A 16,200-nucleotide genomic window follows, 5' to 3' on the forward strand; every position below is an offset into this window, starting at 1 on the left:
AAATTTTGAAAACTAAGAAATACTAGGCCCATAACCGAACCGGCAGACTAGAGATGGAGTAACTCCCAGAGACCCATCAGATGAGGGGAAACAGAGGGGATCATGGGAAAACTCCTTCAAGAGTTACCTCTCATTTCTCAACATCGCTTAATGAATCGCTGCCTCGCTACCTGCAAGCGTTTCCGCACTGGAGCTCAGGTAAGCGCCTCCAGCTGTTATGGTTATTGGTGGGCGGCGCCAGGGGGCGCACCGCAGGAGGGCGACCCTGCAGCAGTCAGGGACAAGAGGCTCCCAAAGCCCCCCTGCCGAGGAAGCTTCCCTCCTGCTGAGCTAATCCCTTGCTCCTCTGGATTAGGCGAACTGGCGGCGGCGGCACCTGCTGGGCTGTCAAGGTTGACGCCCCCCCACCCCGACCCCAACCCACCAACCAGCCTCCTGGTGCGACACCCTTAGTCCTGGCCGCCGCATGTGGTCTCTCGCGAAAGGGGATGAACACATTTCCTCCAAAATTAAAGACAAACGTATGCTGTCACGTCATTTTCTCACTAATTATTGTAGCCTTTTTCAAATCCATTCCAGTCAGGAAGATGTGATGAAAAAGAAATCGACGGCAACTTCACCCCGCTAATAAATCAAACCCAGATGGGGCCGCCTCATTGGTGGCGGACTTTATTTAACACGCCGGGTAATATAACGGTGAAGAATGTGCGCAGACGTGATGTTCATTGTGATGGATCGCACCATTTTGGAACTCAAGTCGACTTCCCAACTGGCAGAAAAATTGACGGCGAATGGCGCGCACTGGCGATGACGAGAACAAGTTGTCGCCATAAAAATAAAAAAATAAAGGAGATAACATCACTCTTGGTCGCACGGATGTAAACAGAAAAAAATTCATCGTTCATAATTTGCAATCTACACGACTTCTACCCCAGAAAAAGCTTATGCAATATCTTAGCGTATTATCAATATTTGACATTAGAAAATTGTCACTTTGTTATAATGTAAAGTCGTCAGCTTGCGTGTTTCCATCTCGCCCCCTCGCCTCTCTCTAGCCTAATTAGCAAGCGTTAGCATATGACAGCAACCAGATCACCGCCGCCTCATCATAAGGAAGTGACAAGTGACCTTTTAGGAGGTGCGGCCTCGCCGCCGGCGAGTGGCCAGCGGTCGCCGTCTTCCTTCTGCTGGTTTCCAGGAGAGACGAAGGCGCTAATTTGATGACAATCACTTCATGTGTGACGTTCCCCAAGCAGAGGGGCCTTTTCATCCAAGCCACGCCCCTGAAACCCGGACGTACCAATGATACTAAGTTTTTTCATATATACAGTAAATATATATATATTTTTTTCAATCATTGGGCTTCATACCTTAGTTGAATTAGATTAGTTAGCTCGAGCTAAAGCTATGCGGTCGTCAAAATAGTCACCGAGTCCCTAAAAATGTATCTGTCTGCTCCACTGTACATCAAATGTAACAAAATATAACAAATATAAATACATAAGATAACCATTTTGTGTTGTTAGCCCTTTTAACCAAAATACTAACGTTAGCTGAGCTAACGAGGCTAGTTAGCGGGGTTCTCCCAGTCTTGATAATACAATTATTTTCATTATTTTCATTTTCAATTTGTACGACGTTAGCTTAGCGTTTCGCTTGTGTCACACAGCTAAGCTAAGGAGGCTAGCTAGCTTTGCAAAGAGCTAATGTTATATAAATGGACTTTTTTGTGAAATTGTCTCTTCTGAAAAAAAAAAAAATGAAATCCCCTACATTTCCTGCCATTTTCCTAAAATATACATTTAAGGAAAAAAAAAAGAAGAAAAAAAAAAAGAAGAAAAAAAAAAGAAGGAAAAAAAAGACTTTTTCCTGAAATATATCACATTTCACTCAGTGGAATTGGACCTTAACGGAACACGAATTGATCCCCACTTGAATTTGCTGATACTTCAAAAAAAAAAAAAAAAATTGTTTTTAATAAAATTGATTTTCAGCCTTATCAACAGTAACTACAGTTAAGTCAATGGAAGAACAGTAAAATCACAGCAATCTGAATGGGTTAATTCTGAGGGATTATGTGTCAATCTGTTGTTTTGTGTGTCCCACGGGGATTACGTGAAGGTGACACATCATTGTGTCGGATGCCAAAATATGTTCTAATCCATCTCTGTGTGTGTGCATGCATTTTGGCCGACCTTGACTTCATCCGTCTGTCAGTGACTCCATCAGATGGTCACATGACCGCCAAAAAAGCAGACCCCTGCTTTTTGGGAAATACAGTCCTAGTGAAAATTCACATGTAATTGACACCCTCCCAAATGGTTTGTAACAACCCCAAAATGGCAGCAAAAGCTTCTTCTCCCCCCCGAGGCGAGTTTTCTACGTACGCCGCTAAACTTGGACTTTTTTGTCAAGCATCTCACACCGCTTCTCTTGGACGGTTGAATTCAGTTTTTCAAGCTTTTCCCAGTAAAACGTCCTGCTAGCTGTCAGCCCGACGAGCTGGTCTGCGGGGGTAAACAAAGACAAGTGGATACTCAATGGGTGGTATTACTGTTATTTCACCCACAATGCTCTGCCCCTGCTGTCAAATTCTGGGCCACTAATGAATTTCACATGCTCATTCGTTGGGGCAATTTTCACAAAGTGCCGCCTGTCAGAGACAACATAGACTATCACCAGTAAACACACACACACACACACACACACACACAGATATCCATGGCTAGTTTGGCGCGTCACTCGTGGATTCTCCTAAAATGTTCATTGTGCTTTCTGAAACATCCTAAAACGCCTCAAGATGGCAGCAAAACCCTGATTCATAGAAAAGTAGTGCTCCTTGAAAAGTAAGCAATCTATTTGGATTAGCAAAATAAACAGATATGGTGTTGCTAGCCTGCTACCATTAGCTACGCTATAAGGCTAGCTAGCTATACAGCCTTTTGATTATGGGATATATTTTTGTTTTTGTGAAATCAACATACTCAGTAGCTACATGAAGTCTTTGTTCATTGAACCCACCAAAAAGCAAATCTTTGACTGCCCCGAAGCAATTCCTTGTGTTTGAAAAATAATAATTAATAAATAAATCAGTGGTATAGCTCACAAACCAAACTGCTAACATGGGCTAGCTCGCTACGTGCTTCTGGTTGCTTTGAATCGCTTGCATAGCATATAGAGCAAACCATGCTTGAATTCTCTTATACATTTGAGGGTTTTTACAATTTGTATAGTTTTATGTGTTTTTTGTAAATGTTAAATCAACATGCTAATTAGGTAGCACGAGATGAAGCCTTATCCTATTAACCCGAGACGTCATACATTTGTTTAATTTAAAACGAATTTAGTCTGAGGTAAGCAACGTACTTGTGTTATGTGATATATAGTAAGACTTTTTTTTTAAGTTAAAAAAAAGTTATCAAAAAACTTTTTTTTTTAAATCCATCCATCCATTTAAAAAAAAGTGTATTAAAAAACATGTGTGTAGTGATAAATGAATATTTTTTAAGTTTTTTTTTAATGCCTTACTATACATGGTTTAAAAAAAAGAAGCTTTATTGTAAATTTTCCTTAAAACCCCCCCCCCGCTTATTATACACAAAAAAACAACCTTACATGGTCGTTTAACAATAAAAACACTAAAAAAAACTTAAAACCTTTTCTCCCCACTCCACTGCTGAGTGGAGGGGGGAGAAAAAAAGAACTGAGTTGAAGCTGGAATTTGCCCCGAGGCACCATTGACTGTACTGTAGAAGCACCACTGCACACGTTTGGAGCGGTATATTTTTTTCATTATTAATTTTGTGCTCCAAGATGGTGGCCGGCATGGGGGCTTAATGGCGTGTGTCGGTCGACATATGTTTGCTTTCTGTAATTGCTTTAATTGCCGTCATTGTGCGCAATGCTGGCGCTTTTTCATTCTCCCTGGTGGTGCGCGCATTCGCCTAATTACGCCTGTCAGCCCTGCAGCCAAAAGTCGGGGAGCCTACTATACTGCGTGCGTGCGTGATGCATTAGTGCTATTTTTAAGTAGGTCATATCCCATTTAGAGGCAATGAGCTTCGACCTTTAAAGGAGACGTGATATGCACTTGATCTCAGGTGTCACATTAATAACATATCTTAGGTCGTTTTTTTTGTCAAAAGGCCCAAGAATCAAGAATTACCATTAACTCACCTGTTTGCATTTTTTTTTTTTCTTGACATATTTGCCGTTTTGGCCTCAGGGCAAAGCGCTGTCTAATATAAAGGTAGTGCTTTGGCGCCATTTCATGGTATCTGTATTTTTGTTGGAAAAATGGAACAGATTAATAGTATTTCCATTCATTTCAATAGGGGAAGATGATTTGAGATAACAAATTGAACGTCAAAGCGCCACTGCATATGTTTTATTTTAATGGTTAAAAGTCTGACGCGGATTCCCGGCGAACAGTGTAAACAAACAACATGGCCGATGAGTATGCTCAGATAGTATTCATCATGGAACACGTCATCTCACCGGCATTGTTGTCTGCAGGTACGACACCATCACCAACCAGTGGGAGACGGTGTCTCCGCTGCCCAAGCCGGTGCACTCGGCGGCGGCCACCGTGTGCGGCGGCAAAGTGTACGTTTTTGGCGGCGTCAATGAGGCGGGACGCTCGGCCGGCGTGCTGCAGTCGTACGTGCCGCAGAGCGACGCCTGGAGCTTCATCGAGTCGCCCATGATCGGTGAGTCGACACTGGAACCCTCTTCTCTCTTTGATTTCATTTATTTTTAAACTCCAAGGAGTTTGACCTAAAATGTCATGGGAAATTTTGCCCATCACCCCCCCCCCAAAAAAAACTGAAAATATATTTTTATATTTATATTTTATGACAACACATTGAACAGTGTGAAAAGTTCGGGGTTTTGGGTTAGCAGAACCTTTGGGGTAAATTTTGAAAATAGATAAATAAATATATATATATATATATTTTTATTATTATTTTTAATTATTAATTGAAACTGCCTCCTGGATGGGATTGTGTTAGACTTGGACGATTGTCCTCCGCTAAACTTTTTTTTCCTTATTTTACTTAACTATAGGAAAAAAAAATATTATTTTTGGTTGGTTGCTTCTGATATTTCTGCAAAAGCGTGTAATTGTGATTTTTTTTTATCCTGCTCTGAAAATGCACAAAAATAACCAAGACAAAAAAAAAGGTGCAAAGTGAGATTTATTTCAGAATTACTTTTTATAATGCATCCTGATAACCTGTTAAAAAAAGAAAGAAAAAAAAAATCATGAGCAGGGTTGCCTAGCAACAGTATTCTCCTCAACCAGAGGCAGACAAGTGAACACCTTGCAGCCCTTTAAAAGCAAACATTGGAACACTTCATTGTCCCTCATTGCCATGATGGAGTTTGTGCGTGCGTGCGTGCGTGTTTTACCATGTCAACGGGTGGGCCCATTTGATGATGATGATGATGATGATGATGACACTATTTGTGGTGGTGGTGGTGGCAAGTGGACATTTTGGCTGGGCTTCCAAGGAACGTTTGGGAAATGTCACATGGAAAAGCAGTTTTTCATTGCGTTGCTGTCCTTTTTCTGCATTCAAACGTAAAAATGTAAAATAAATAATGGACATGAGTGTTTTTCACAGGGCAGCGACGATTGGCTAACTTTTTCCGCAAATGACTTTCTTCAGGCTTCTGATTGGCTAAAATATCCTTTACAGTGCCGTTTTTTTTTACCAAATGTAACCTAATCGTTTTAATCAGGGTCATTTTTGCTAATCACTTGTGAACGGCGCGTTGTATTCATCCCAAAAGTCATTGTTAAGACGTCGGCTCAGCCAAAGAGCCGAGAGCCGACGCAGGTGATGTTTGGATTGCGCTGCGATGAAGACGACGCCACATGCTGCGCCACCGCCAGACACAAAGTACTTATCAGGATTTTTTTTTTTCTCCCCCTCTTCCTGTTGATGTTGTTTTTTGACACCCCTGTGAGTATTTGGCCTCGGGCGTCGAGCGCAGACAAATGAGCTTTGTGTGTGTCGATGCGCACGTACACACACGCGGTTTGTGTCACGCTGAGAGTTGTTCCTAATATTTGGGCGAGTGTGTGGAAAAACAAATGGAAGTCATTACAACGAGATGGAAAATGTCTCGCGTGGGTGTTTGTGTTCTAACGATGAACTGTGTGTGTGTGTGTGTGCGTAGACAACAAGTACGCTCCGGCGGTGAGTCTGGGTGGGCTGGTGTACATCCTGGGCGGCGCGTACGCGCGAGCCACCACCATCTACGACCCGGACAAAGGCAACATCAAGGCGGGACCCAACATGAATCACTCCAGGCAGTTCTGCAGGTAACAAGCCCAGATGTACACCATCCTATATATTCATCTGGAAAAGTTGACCCTCAAAACAATTTTTATAAAGATAAATATAGATGAAGTCAGGTCGGTATCGTACAGGAGAGGGAGATGAAGAGCGAGCCGCGCGCGCCCCTCTTCATCCTCTTCCTCGTTTTGTGTTTATCAGGCACAGCAGCGGCTGCTCGTGCTTTCGCCGCACGCTCGCCACTCCTGGTCAGGCCCAATAGATTTAAGCTTTATGTAATAATCTTTTCCACTTCCAGCAGCGTTTACGACTGCGAGCGCGAGCACACAAAAGCCGTAATCTGCTTACAGCCCAAGTTTTAATCCTCCCTGCACACAAACTGCTGTTTCTGTTTCTCATATCAAATAAGCACATTATTTGCTTTGACGTCAGGTTGTTGGTTTTTCTTTTAGTCGCCCTCACTTATTATTTGAAGTCGTGTTTTCAAAAAGAAGTTTATATAGAAAAAAAAAGGTTTACCTGTAATGTTGCTTTAAAACAATGTGGCCGATTATTCTCAGCTATTTAACATAAAAAATGTTTACAAATAGCAACTGTCCCTTAACAGCCTCTAAAATTGTCTTATTCCTTGACAATCACGCCATGTTTTTGTGGTTCAGTAAATACGAGTACAGCATACTATTAATGGTGCCTCATAAAAAAAATTCTATTGTAGCGACTAATCTAACCGTAATGTAGTTTCCACATTAACGCTTTTCCTGCCAAGAACATTAATTAACGTTAACGGAAATCACACGCGAACCGGCAATAATGTTAATTGACGTCAACTCCGGGGGGGGGTCTCTTCTTTATTTCAAATTTTTTTACATCTCGGGCAACTCCAGTTTCATGAATGAACTGATTTTTTTTTTCTTCTTTAAAACACCCACTAACTATGACCAGCAGATGGTAGCATTGTATCTTTTTTCAATGGGCTCCTGTGGCTCAAATGACATGAAAACATGGCGGATCTTAAGAAATACATTTTCAAGGATGTTGTGAATGAATCTGAATCTAATTCACAGGGCGTCACTTAACAAAAAATATTAGTGTCAAAGTCAGAAAATGTCACAAAAAGCCTTATTTTTTCCATTCTAGCCTGGTGTCACTCAAATTACCTATTTTCAAACGGTGATTATAAACGGAATAAGGTAGAATCATACCTTCTTTTTTTTTTATTCTATTGAGAAAATGGAATCCAATCTTTCATAGCACACAATATTCTGCTTGCCTTGAAAGATGAATGAAAACGCTCAAAATAGTCTGGCACTTAAAGACGTTAACATACCAAACTTCTCCACTTTAGCGCCGTGATCCTGGAGGGCAAGATCTACGCCACGGGAGGCATCGTGAGCAGCGAGGGCCCGGCGCTGGGCAACATGGAAACGTTCGAACCCTGCGCCAACACGTGGACGCTGCTGCAGTCGCTACCCTGCCCGCTCTTCAGACACGGCTGCGTGGTCATCAAGAAGTACATCCAGAGCGGATGAGGCCGGGCGGACCCCTCCCCCATCCGACCCTTACGCAGTGCCAAAAACCCACCAGCCGGGACTCCCCTCCCCCCCCCCCGCATGGGATGCTTTGGAACCGGTCGCTCGTTCCCTTTCCCTGTGCAGAATGTACTTCATGCGCAACCGCTCAGCCACGCCGGTTGTTCCTCATCCCATCAACAGGCGCAGGGACCTTCTTCGTACACGGCTTAGTTGACTCCACCCATTTTTATTTTATTTTGCAATACAGGACGAGAGGGGAAGGATTTCCAAAGAGCAAATCCACGGGGACTACTGCGGCTCCCGTTATCGGAAATATTTCATCCCAACCCACTGCTGAGGAAAAGAAGCACAATAATCACCCATGACTGTTACATATTTCTCGTTGAGTTTTTCTATACATGACATCTTAGTTTAAATTTAAAGCCACTCGTACAGTATAAAGAGGTGGGCTTGTGTAAATATAAGGAAGGATAAATATGTATATTTTACAACCTCTAAGGCAATTGTGTATAAATGTTTTTAGGAAAAAAAGACAAAAAAAATTGATAGGCTGAATAAAAATAAAAAAAGTACGTCTGTAAATCTGTATTCAAAAATTAACACGAAAAGCTAATACATATACCAAAAAAATATGAATGCTGTCTTGTCTTTCTTTAAGTTTAGTTTAAAGGGATACTTGACTCATTGAGCCATTTTTTAGGAGTAAAAAGTTCATATTTTGTCTTAATTTGAAAACTTCATTATTTTTCATATACCTTTAAAAAACAAATTTCTCCACTTACTGTCAACTGAAGAGGACATCACCTGTGCTGAGGGAACAGGTAACGACCAATCCCAGCTCACCTGTTTTCTGGGTTTGGTCGTTACTCATCACATTAACTCATTCACTGCCATTGACAGCTATAGACGTCAAAAACATTTTAACATTAGTTTTAACATTTTTTTTCTACTTTTGTTAACAAGAGTATGAAAACGTAGAAATAAAAATATTGTACATTAAGAACAGATATAAAATTTGATCATGAGTTAACTAGAAGTCATACGAGAAAAAAATATATATTTTTTAAATAATTAAAATTGTTTTATTTTTTTAAGAAAACGATTATTAAAAATTAGGGGCGTCAGGCGATTAAAATTTTTAATCGTAAGTAATCGCATGACTTCACAAATTTGATCTGTTCTAAATATACAATACTTTTTTTTCTAGGTTTTCATACTCTTAACAAAAGTGGGGAGAAAAAATGTTAAACTAGTAGAAATAGTTCAAATGAAATTTTGACGTTTATAGCCGTCAATGGCAGTGAATGAGTTAATTATAGACAAAATATCTTCTTACTGTTGAAAATGGCCGAATGAGTCAAGAATCCCTTGATTGTCCTAACGAGAGATCTTCAGGCATTTTGAGGTAGGTATCCAAATATGGTTGGTAGGTTAAGTTGCCTGCTGAACAAAATAAGACATTACACGTTATATTTCATGTTTTGCAATTTCAAATTGAGGTCATTCGTGTGTGGTCCGGGCCAGTCCCCATCCCCCCGCGAATGACACCGGTCGACTTTTGAGTACATATAAAAGTTTTCAAATAGATTTATTGCTTCATTGTCTGATCGAATCGATGATTAAAAAAAAAAACTTTTTTTTTTTTTTTTAAACTCTGAGCGCTGATCGGCCGAAAAGTCCTGATCGTGTACAGCCTACTAATAACCTGCCATTATTCAGGGACCTTTTTTCCCCGGTAAGTAGTGGCTAGCATTTCCTAAAACGTCATTTTCACCATCCTGTGATATCACGAATTTGCTTGTTCGTAGCCAACACATGAACGTCTTTGACAGCCACTTGAAAGGAAACCGACATGTTACAGTTTTGAACCTTTTTATTCAAGTATATCACAGCAGTTTTATTTAAGAAATACAGTAAGTGTTTGTTTCCATTCCAAATATAACTTAAAAAGGTAACGAGAGCGTGCTGTGTGGTGTTAAATAGGTCAAAAAAACCTTAACGGAAACCCCGAAGTTGCCATGAAAGGTTTTCTGCAGAAAAAAAATGTAAGGGCACGTGGCGGAAGGAAGAACGGGAACACACCGGCTCTCTTTCTCGGCATACTGGACTAGAAAAAGTCGTTTTTAACTACCAGACAAAAATTGGTTGTTAGTCCAAACTGGCTACGATAATCAACAAAGCAATATCACAATGTATGACATTTAACCTAACCCATGTTTTAAATTCCCAAACGTGGTTCTTGTTTCTGACTTCTTTTGGCAGCATAACACATTAAAAGAAAAAGTCTGGTCCTGTTTTCACGTAATTTCCAGTATGCAACAAAAGAAAACACCCGGAAATAAATACAAACACAAAAAAAAATGATGAAAAAACAAAAAGGGCATGTGTTGAACCTGAGAGACGTGTAAAAACCCTCGTACGCGAACACAAAACGCCCAAAAAAAACCTGCTACACAAACGCTACAGGTTGATCAAAATTAATTCAAGGTGTAAATCATCTACAATAAATATACATGAGATGAAATCTGCCCAAATAATACAGGAAAACAATGCTTGAGTAATGTTACAAAATGGTGCCCCGGTGGGTGATAGGTTGGGATTTTGTGGGCGGGAAGGGGTTTCACGCTGACACGAGCGGTGGTGCGACAGTATAAAAACACAAAAAAAATACCGCTTGTGTGTACCGAGTAAACAGTTGACAATAAGTTACGCTGAGGTAGCTTGCGGCAGATTTATTTTTTTGCATAATTAGTCCACCATCTTTTGCAACCCTCGTCCCGTGCGTGTGTGTGTGTGTGTGTGTGTGTGAGAAACAGGCTGCCGTCGGGGTGGACGTGTGGTGGAAGGGTCTGAGAGCAAAAATTTAACAAATGACAAAATGCTGCCTTATCGACGTGCTTGCGCCAATACAAGCTCAATTCATGCATTTAGAGAACAGAATTAATACTTGGCACATTTCAAATGGCGGGTAACAGTTTGATAGTTTTACAGTTGCTAACTGTGTGAAAGGTACGGAATGGGGTTTTTAAGTCGACCTGCGAATTTGCTCATTAAAATCTTCAGCTCGATGTCCTATTTTGAGTCAAATGTCACTGGCCCATTAAAGCTACCTTTTTTGCCGTCTTTTTGATTGCCTGTGACAAAAGGTACATATAAGAAATTGAGGTTGAAGGCAATTCTGTGAATTTGCAGGTTTGAATTAAAACATCTTTTACAGCATTGCCGTGTGAAAGGTACGATATCGAGTCAATGCTACGAATTTGACAGTTTAAAATGACAGATTACTAGCCCTTTGACGCTAGCCATTAAAGCCAACTTTTTTGCAGTCTGCTGTGTGAAAGGTAAAACGATACGATGTGTTGAAGTCAATACCCTTTTAGAGCCTTGGTCTGGCGTGAAATGGTATCAATACTGAACGAGCTGGTTGACCCAGGAATGTCCCAATTTTAACAAACTGGAGATCTTTCAGTTAAATGTCACCAGGGCCTTTTTACGCTACACATTAAAGTGAGTTTTCCACTGTTTTGTATGAAAGGTACCACACAAATTGTTTTTCCATTGGTTTTGGATTCAAAATTGAGGTGCTTCAGTTGACCCCACAAATTTGTCTTGTTTGCGTTAAAACTCACTTAGCCCTTTCACACTGCTCTTCAAAAATGGTTAGATTGTTTTCCCGCTGTTCTGCCGCAACGGTACCAACAGGAATCGGATATTTCATTTCATTTGATATAAACTCAAGAACTTCAGTTGTCTTTTACATTAATTGCCCTTTGCAGCTTTCACGCTGTTGATCAAAGCTGTTTTTTTTTTTTTTACTGGCTATACCAGGGGTAGGCAAGTTCGGCCCTAGAGAGCCGAAGTCCTGCATGTTTTTGATGTCTCCCTCTTCGATCACAGCCGAGCGTAATTATGAGCTGATAAATTTGAAACACCTGGGTTGGAGGCAGGAGACGCCAAAAACATGCAGGACTGCGGCTCGACCGAACTTGGAGAGGCAAGTTGGGCTATGCAGTATGAACGCGGGAGGTTGTTGCTGTTTCTCCATTAAAAAGGCACCACCTTCCTTTTCATTACTATACAGTGCAAGACACCTTTGCATACGTTAAAAGCCACTAGCCCCTTCCACACTACTTATTAAAGCTGCCTTTTTTTACTATTTCATTCAAACATGGAGTTGAGCGTGAAGAAGAAAGAAAGAAAAAAAAAGCGATGGCGATGGCAGCGTATAGTGATGATGAAATTGGCTCAGCGGTGTTTAGTTGACTGATTGGGAATATGATTCTGTCCGCGTCTCCGAGTGGCGTTCACACGTTTCTGCTGGTGAGGGTCTGCACGCGCACGTGTGTGTGTGAAAGGGGTCGTTTTGAAAAATGCCGGGAAAAGCAGCACAAATTACAGTTAGAATAGCACCCAAGTAGCACCAGGGCTGCCCTTTACCATCGGCGTGTTTGTGTGTGTGCGTGCGTGCATGTGTGAGACACACCTCAAGGAGGGGGGGGGGGGGGGGGGTTGTGTAGAAGCTGATTTTCCTGAGACGATAGCACCATTGAATGTCTCTCGACTTCGCTCTCAGTTTGTGTCTTTGTGGTCCCATGGCAGGAGGGGGTACAGGTTTAAGGGTCGGGGGGGTCCGAGAGTTGCTCAGGGTCGACCTGAGGAGGTTTTGTCGTCTGCGTGTCACAGGAATGTGTCAAAATGCTGGATCCTGTCTTCCATCTCCTGCAACACACAAAGTGACAACAACGAGGTGGCTTGTTAAACACTTGCGGGCTGGATGATGGAAAGGTGACGCAAAAGCGGGACAGGCACAAGTGCCGACACACATGATTGCAACCGACGAGAGAGAGATGAACGGCACCGTGACGGCGACTCAGTGAGACGCTCCAAATACTATTAGGGTTAATGAATTACATGATTTAAAAAATTAATCCAATTGCAATGTTTTTTTTATGGATTAAATGATTTTGAAAATTTATCTAATAGCATTTTTTAAATGGATTAAATGATTTTAAAAATTATTTGTATTTTTTTAATGGATTAAAAGATTTTGAAAATAAATCTAGTTGCAATTTAATTAATTAAATGATTTTTTTAAATGATCTAATTGCAATTTTTTAATAGAATAAATGATTTTGAAAATGTATCTACTAATTGCATTTTTTACCCAATTTTTTTCAAGGTCCTCTTTCCCATGTATTTATTTTAATAAGCAAATTGCAATAAATTAACTTGCATTACGAACAAACAATCAGATTTATTATACATAAATAATTTGGTTTTATAAGTTAAGCTTGCACCAAAATAAAGGCAAATGAACCATAAATTAATAAGAAGTTTATCTACTTCAATTAGAGTCGTTAACTTGCCAACCATAAGACACTGACTTGCAGGCTTCTAAGTGTTCACTATGACGTCTCAAAATTCTACCAAAACATTCTACCAAAAAAAAGTGTTGGAAAACATAAGTCAAATGATCACAGTCAAATCACAGAAATAACGCAATTTTATTCCATTTTCATGAAACAAGGACTGCACTAAATTCCAAGCCGATTCCATGTAAAAAAAAAAAACTTTACTTGAAAGCTTTTGTACTCCTCGAAATGTTTGCCTCTAAAGTGAAGCTACAACTTGAGTGTTGTGAGTCGGCGTGTTTTTCACGACCATATAAAATATAAGCAACATTACAGCTGCCGGCTCCATCAGACCGCGACTTCCCACCTCCCAATTAGGGCACTGAGCATGTCAGTGGAGCCCTCGCAGCCATCCGCACAATGAGCAGCTCCAGCGCTAGCTACAACCGCTGATGTACGGACCCGACACACCTTTTGCTTTCATGCTCCCAACGACTACACGCTTCTGCCATCTTCATCATCACGGAAGGCATCTGTGATGCGGCGCACAAAGCACAACGCGGTGTTTACGGAAGTGAATATGGTTCAGCGTTTGGGGATTCGCCTCAGATTGGCAGAGGAGCAAGGCGGGAGGAGGTAGAAATATCAGATACATATCAGATTTATATCCACATACGAAAGAGGCTTGGATCGGAATTGGGATTTTTTCTCTCTTTCAATCACATTTATCAAATTAATTGGCAATTATTTTGATAACTGATGAATCATTGGGAGGCCTTATTTAATTAAAAATTGGCCAAATTAAAGCAATACTTTTTGACCTTCAAAAAAAAAAATAGAGCAGAAATTACTACCGTTGTGACTTTTTGCCTCATAATATTTTATTCTTGTAAAACTGGCCCTTCGTCTTGTAAAATCAAAAATTTTCAGTCTTGTAATATCTGATATTATTTCCGTAAAATTACAATTGGTTCTTAAAATTACTTATTTTTCCACTCAAACTTTGTCCGTGTACAATTAGAAATGCCATCCATCCATCCATTTTCTGTACCACTTGTCCTCACAAGGGTCGCGGGGGTTGCTGGAGCCTATCCCAGCTGGCTTCGGGCAGTAGGCGGGGTACACCCTGAACTGGTTGCCAGCCAATCGCAGGGCACAATTAGAAATGTATTCTCTCAAACCACCACTTTTTGCTCATAAAACATCCTTTGTCTCGTAAAATGTGATTCTATTCCCGTAATGAGGCCTTTGTGTTTATGTTCACATGCTACTGGACAAAAGCCAAAGTTAATTTACTCGCCAAGCGCGCACCAGCTCCCTTCATCTTCCATGCCCCCCCCCCCCCCCCCCACCCCGAAGCCCACCGGCTTCTTTGTGTGGAGGAAAGACGGAAGAAAAAGAAAAGGAGTTGAGAGGCAACAATCTGGTGCATTGTGTCTCGTTAGCAAAGTAACCACATAGATAAAAGTCGCAATCGAGGCGCGGCGAGGTGTTCTTGCTGGAAAATTTCCTTTTTATGCCACGCGCTATGACGATATTTTCAACGCTCTCAAAAGAACCTCTCGCCCGGCAGCTTCCCATGTCCGCCATTAATCATTCAAACGCGGCACATTCATGCTGGAATAAAAAATAAATAAAGAGCAGAAAATAACTATGCCGACCAACCATACAATACAATAGGGGACAGAAAATTTTACATTTGGCTCAACGGCTATTATTCTTTTGCACTTAAAGTCAGCGCATGAAGCATGAAACAAAATGTGCATATTTCTAAAGCTTAAACATGTATTGGTCACAAAATAAAAACTTTTTAGTAATAATACATAAAAAAAAAAAATCATGGATAAAAATAATGCAACAATTAGCCTAAAGCAAAATTGTGTCACAAGGGTAATTTTGGAATGGATAAAAGCTATAACATCAGGAAGGAACAAACAAATGACAAAATTATTTTAAAGGGGAAGTCAACCAATAAATTGTCTTTACAATAATATGTTGTATAAGCCCCCACTAATCTAAACAGGGCATTTGTTTGTGGAATATGAATTAAGCTGTAAAATCCACTTGTTTGTGTCAATCTCTGGAGGCCATTTTGTCACCTCAGCTTCACAAAACAGGCGAGTCGTGATGATTGGTTGTTACCCGAGCAACTGTGACGTCATTTTCAGCCGATAGCAACTGACAAAATGTCCGCCGCCTGAGATGGATAAAAACGGGTGGGTTTTGCTGCTTAATTCGTATTCTACAAACGCAGTATTAATTATAATACAGTGTTCAGAATAGTGGGGCTGCATGGAACATATGATTGTAAACAGATTTTTGGGTCGACTTCCCCTTCAACAGTCTCTAAACTGAAGTTACATATAATATCAGATACTGACCAGAACTCAAAACTCTCGCCTTGTAAAACGACATTATTTTGGGTCAATTCAGACGGGGTTTTTTTTTGTGTAAAATTGTGTCCTTTGTCTCTTGATACTTTTCTTGCAAAACACAATTGTTCCTATTTTAAGTCCTTATTAAATTATGTCTTTGAGCTTGTAAAAATTATATTTTCCCCTAAATATTACAACTTGATTCTTGTAAAATTTGGACTTACATATTCATCCTCTCTCTCAGCATTTACATGCAACTATTGGATATGCTATTGACTTTGGGGGGGCTTAACAAAGAATGGAAAAGGGGGATGGGAGGCAAAAAGGCTGTCATAAAGCATCTAATTGCTGTCTTGCAGTGCAAAAAAGAATAAAAAAATCTAAATGTAATTGTAGGCTTACAGCCATGCGACTGGCCAATTTGTAGCTAGGACCTGCTTGTGTGTTGTTGTGTACAGAGGCGGTGGAAGTGCCCTCTGGCTTTTAACGAGAAGCAAGAGTGCGGTCCACTCCATCTGCTGAAAGGTCAGCGCTGCCGGTGGAGAACGGCGAGCCCCGCGGACGGCCGAGCACGAAGAAATGCGTCGACACGCTCCATTTACAGAGGAACAGTGCCTTGCCGCACCCCACACGTGCA

General features: G+C 40.8%; 2 protein-coding genes across 4 annotated transcripts in view; one reads left to right on the forward strand and one right to left on the reverse strand.

The window, feature by feature from the left end:
- Positions 1-8,469, forward strand: part of klhl29 (kelch-like family member 29) — a 175,192-nt gene extending 166,723 nt beyond the window's left edge. For both annotated transcript variants that reach the window (XM_086061512.1, XM_086061513.1), the window contains 3 exons: positions 4,516-4,709; positions 6,187-6,331; positions 7,651-8,469. In XM_086061512.1, coding sequence (XP_085917638.1) covers positions 4,516-4,709; positions 6,187-6,331; positions 7,651-7,834 — 523 coding nt within the window. In that variant the 3' untranslated portion in view covers positions 7,835-8,469. The remainder of the gene's footprint in view (positions 1-4,515; positions 4,710-6,186; positions 6,332-7,650) is intronic.
- Positions 8,470-9,692: 1,223 nt separating this feature from the next.
- The window catches only part of atad2b (ATPase family AAA domain containing 2B), a 46,985-nt gene continuing 40,477 nt past the window's right edge, over positions 9,693-16,200 (reverse strand). For both annotated transcript variants that reach the window (XM_086061511.1, XM_086061510.1), the window contains exon 28: positions 9,693-12,556. In XM_086061511.1, the coding sequence (XP_085917637.1) occupies positions 12,515-12,556 (42 nt within the window). In that variant the 3' untranslated portion in view covers positions 9,693-12,514. The remainder of the gene's footprint in view (positions 12,557-16,200) is intronic.

This window comes from Leptonotus elevatus, chromosome 18, assembly GCF_054856555.1.
Source record: "Leptonotus elevatus isolate MCC_2025b chromosome 18, RoL_Lele_1.0, whole genome shotgun sequence".
In the NCBI taxonomy this organism is placed as follows: domain Eukaryota; kingdom Metazoa; phylum Chordata; class Actinopteri; order Syngnathiformes; family Syngnathidae; genus Leptonotus; species Leptonotus elevatus.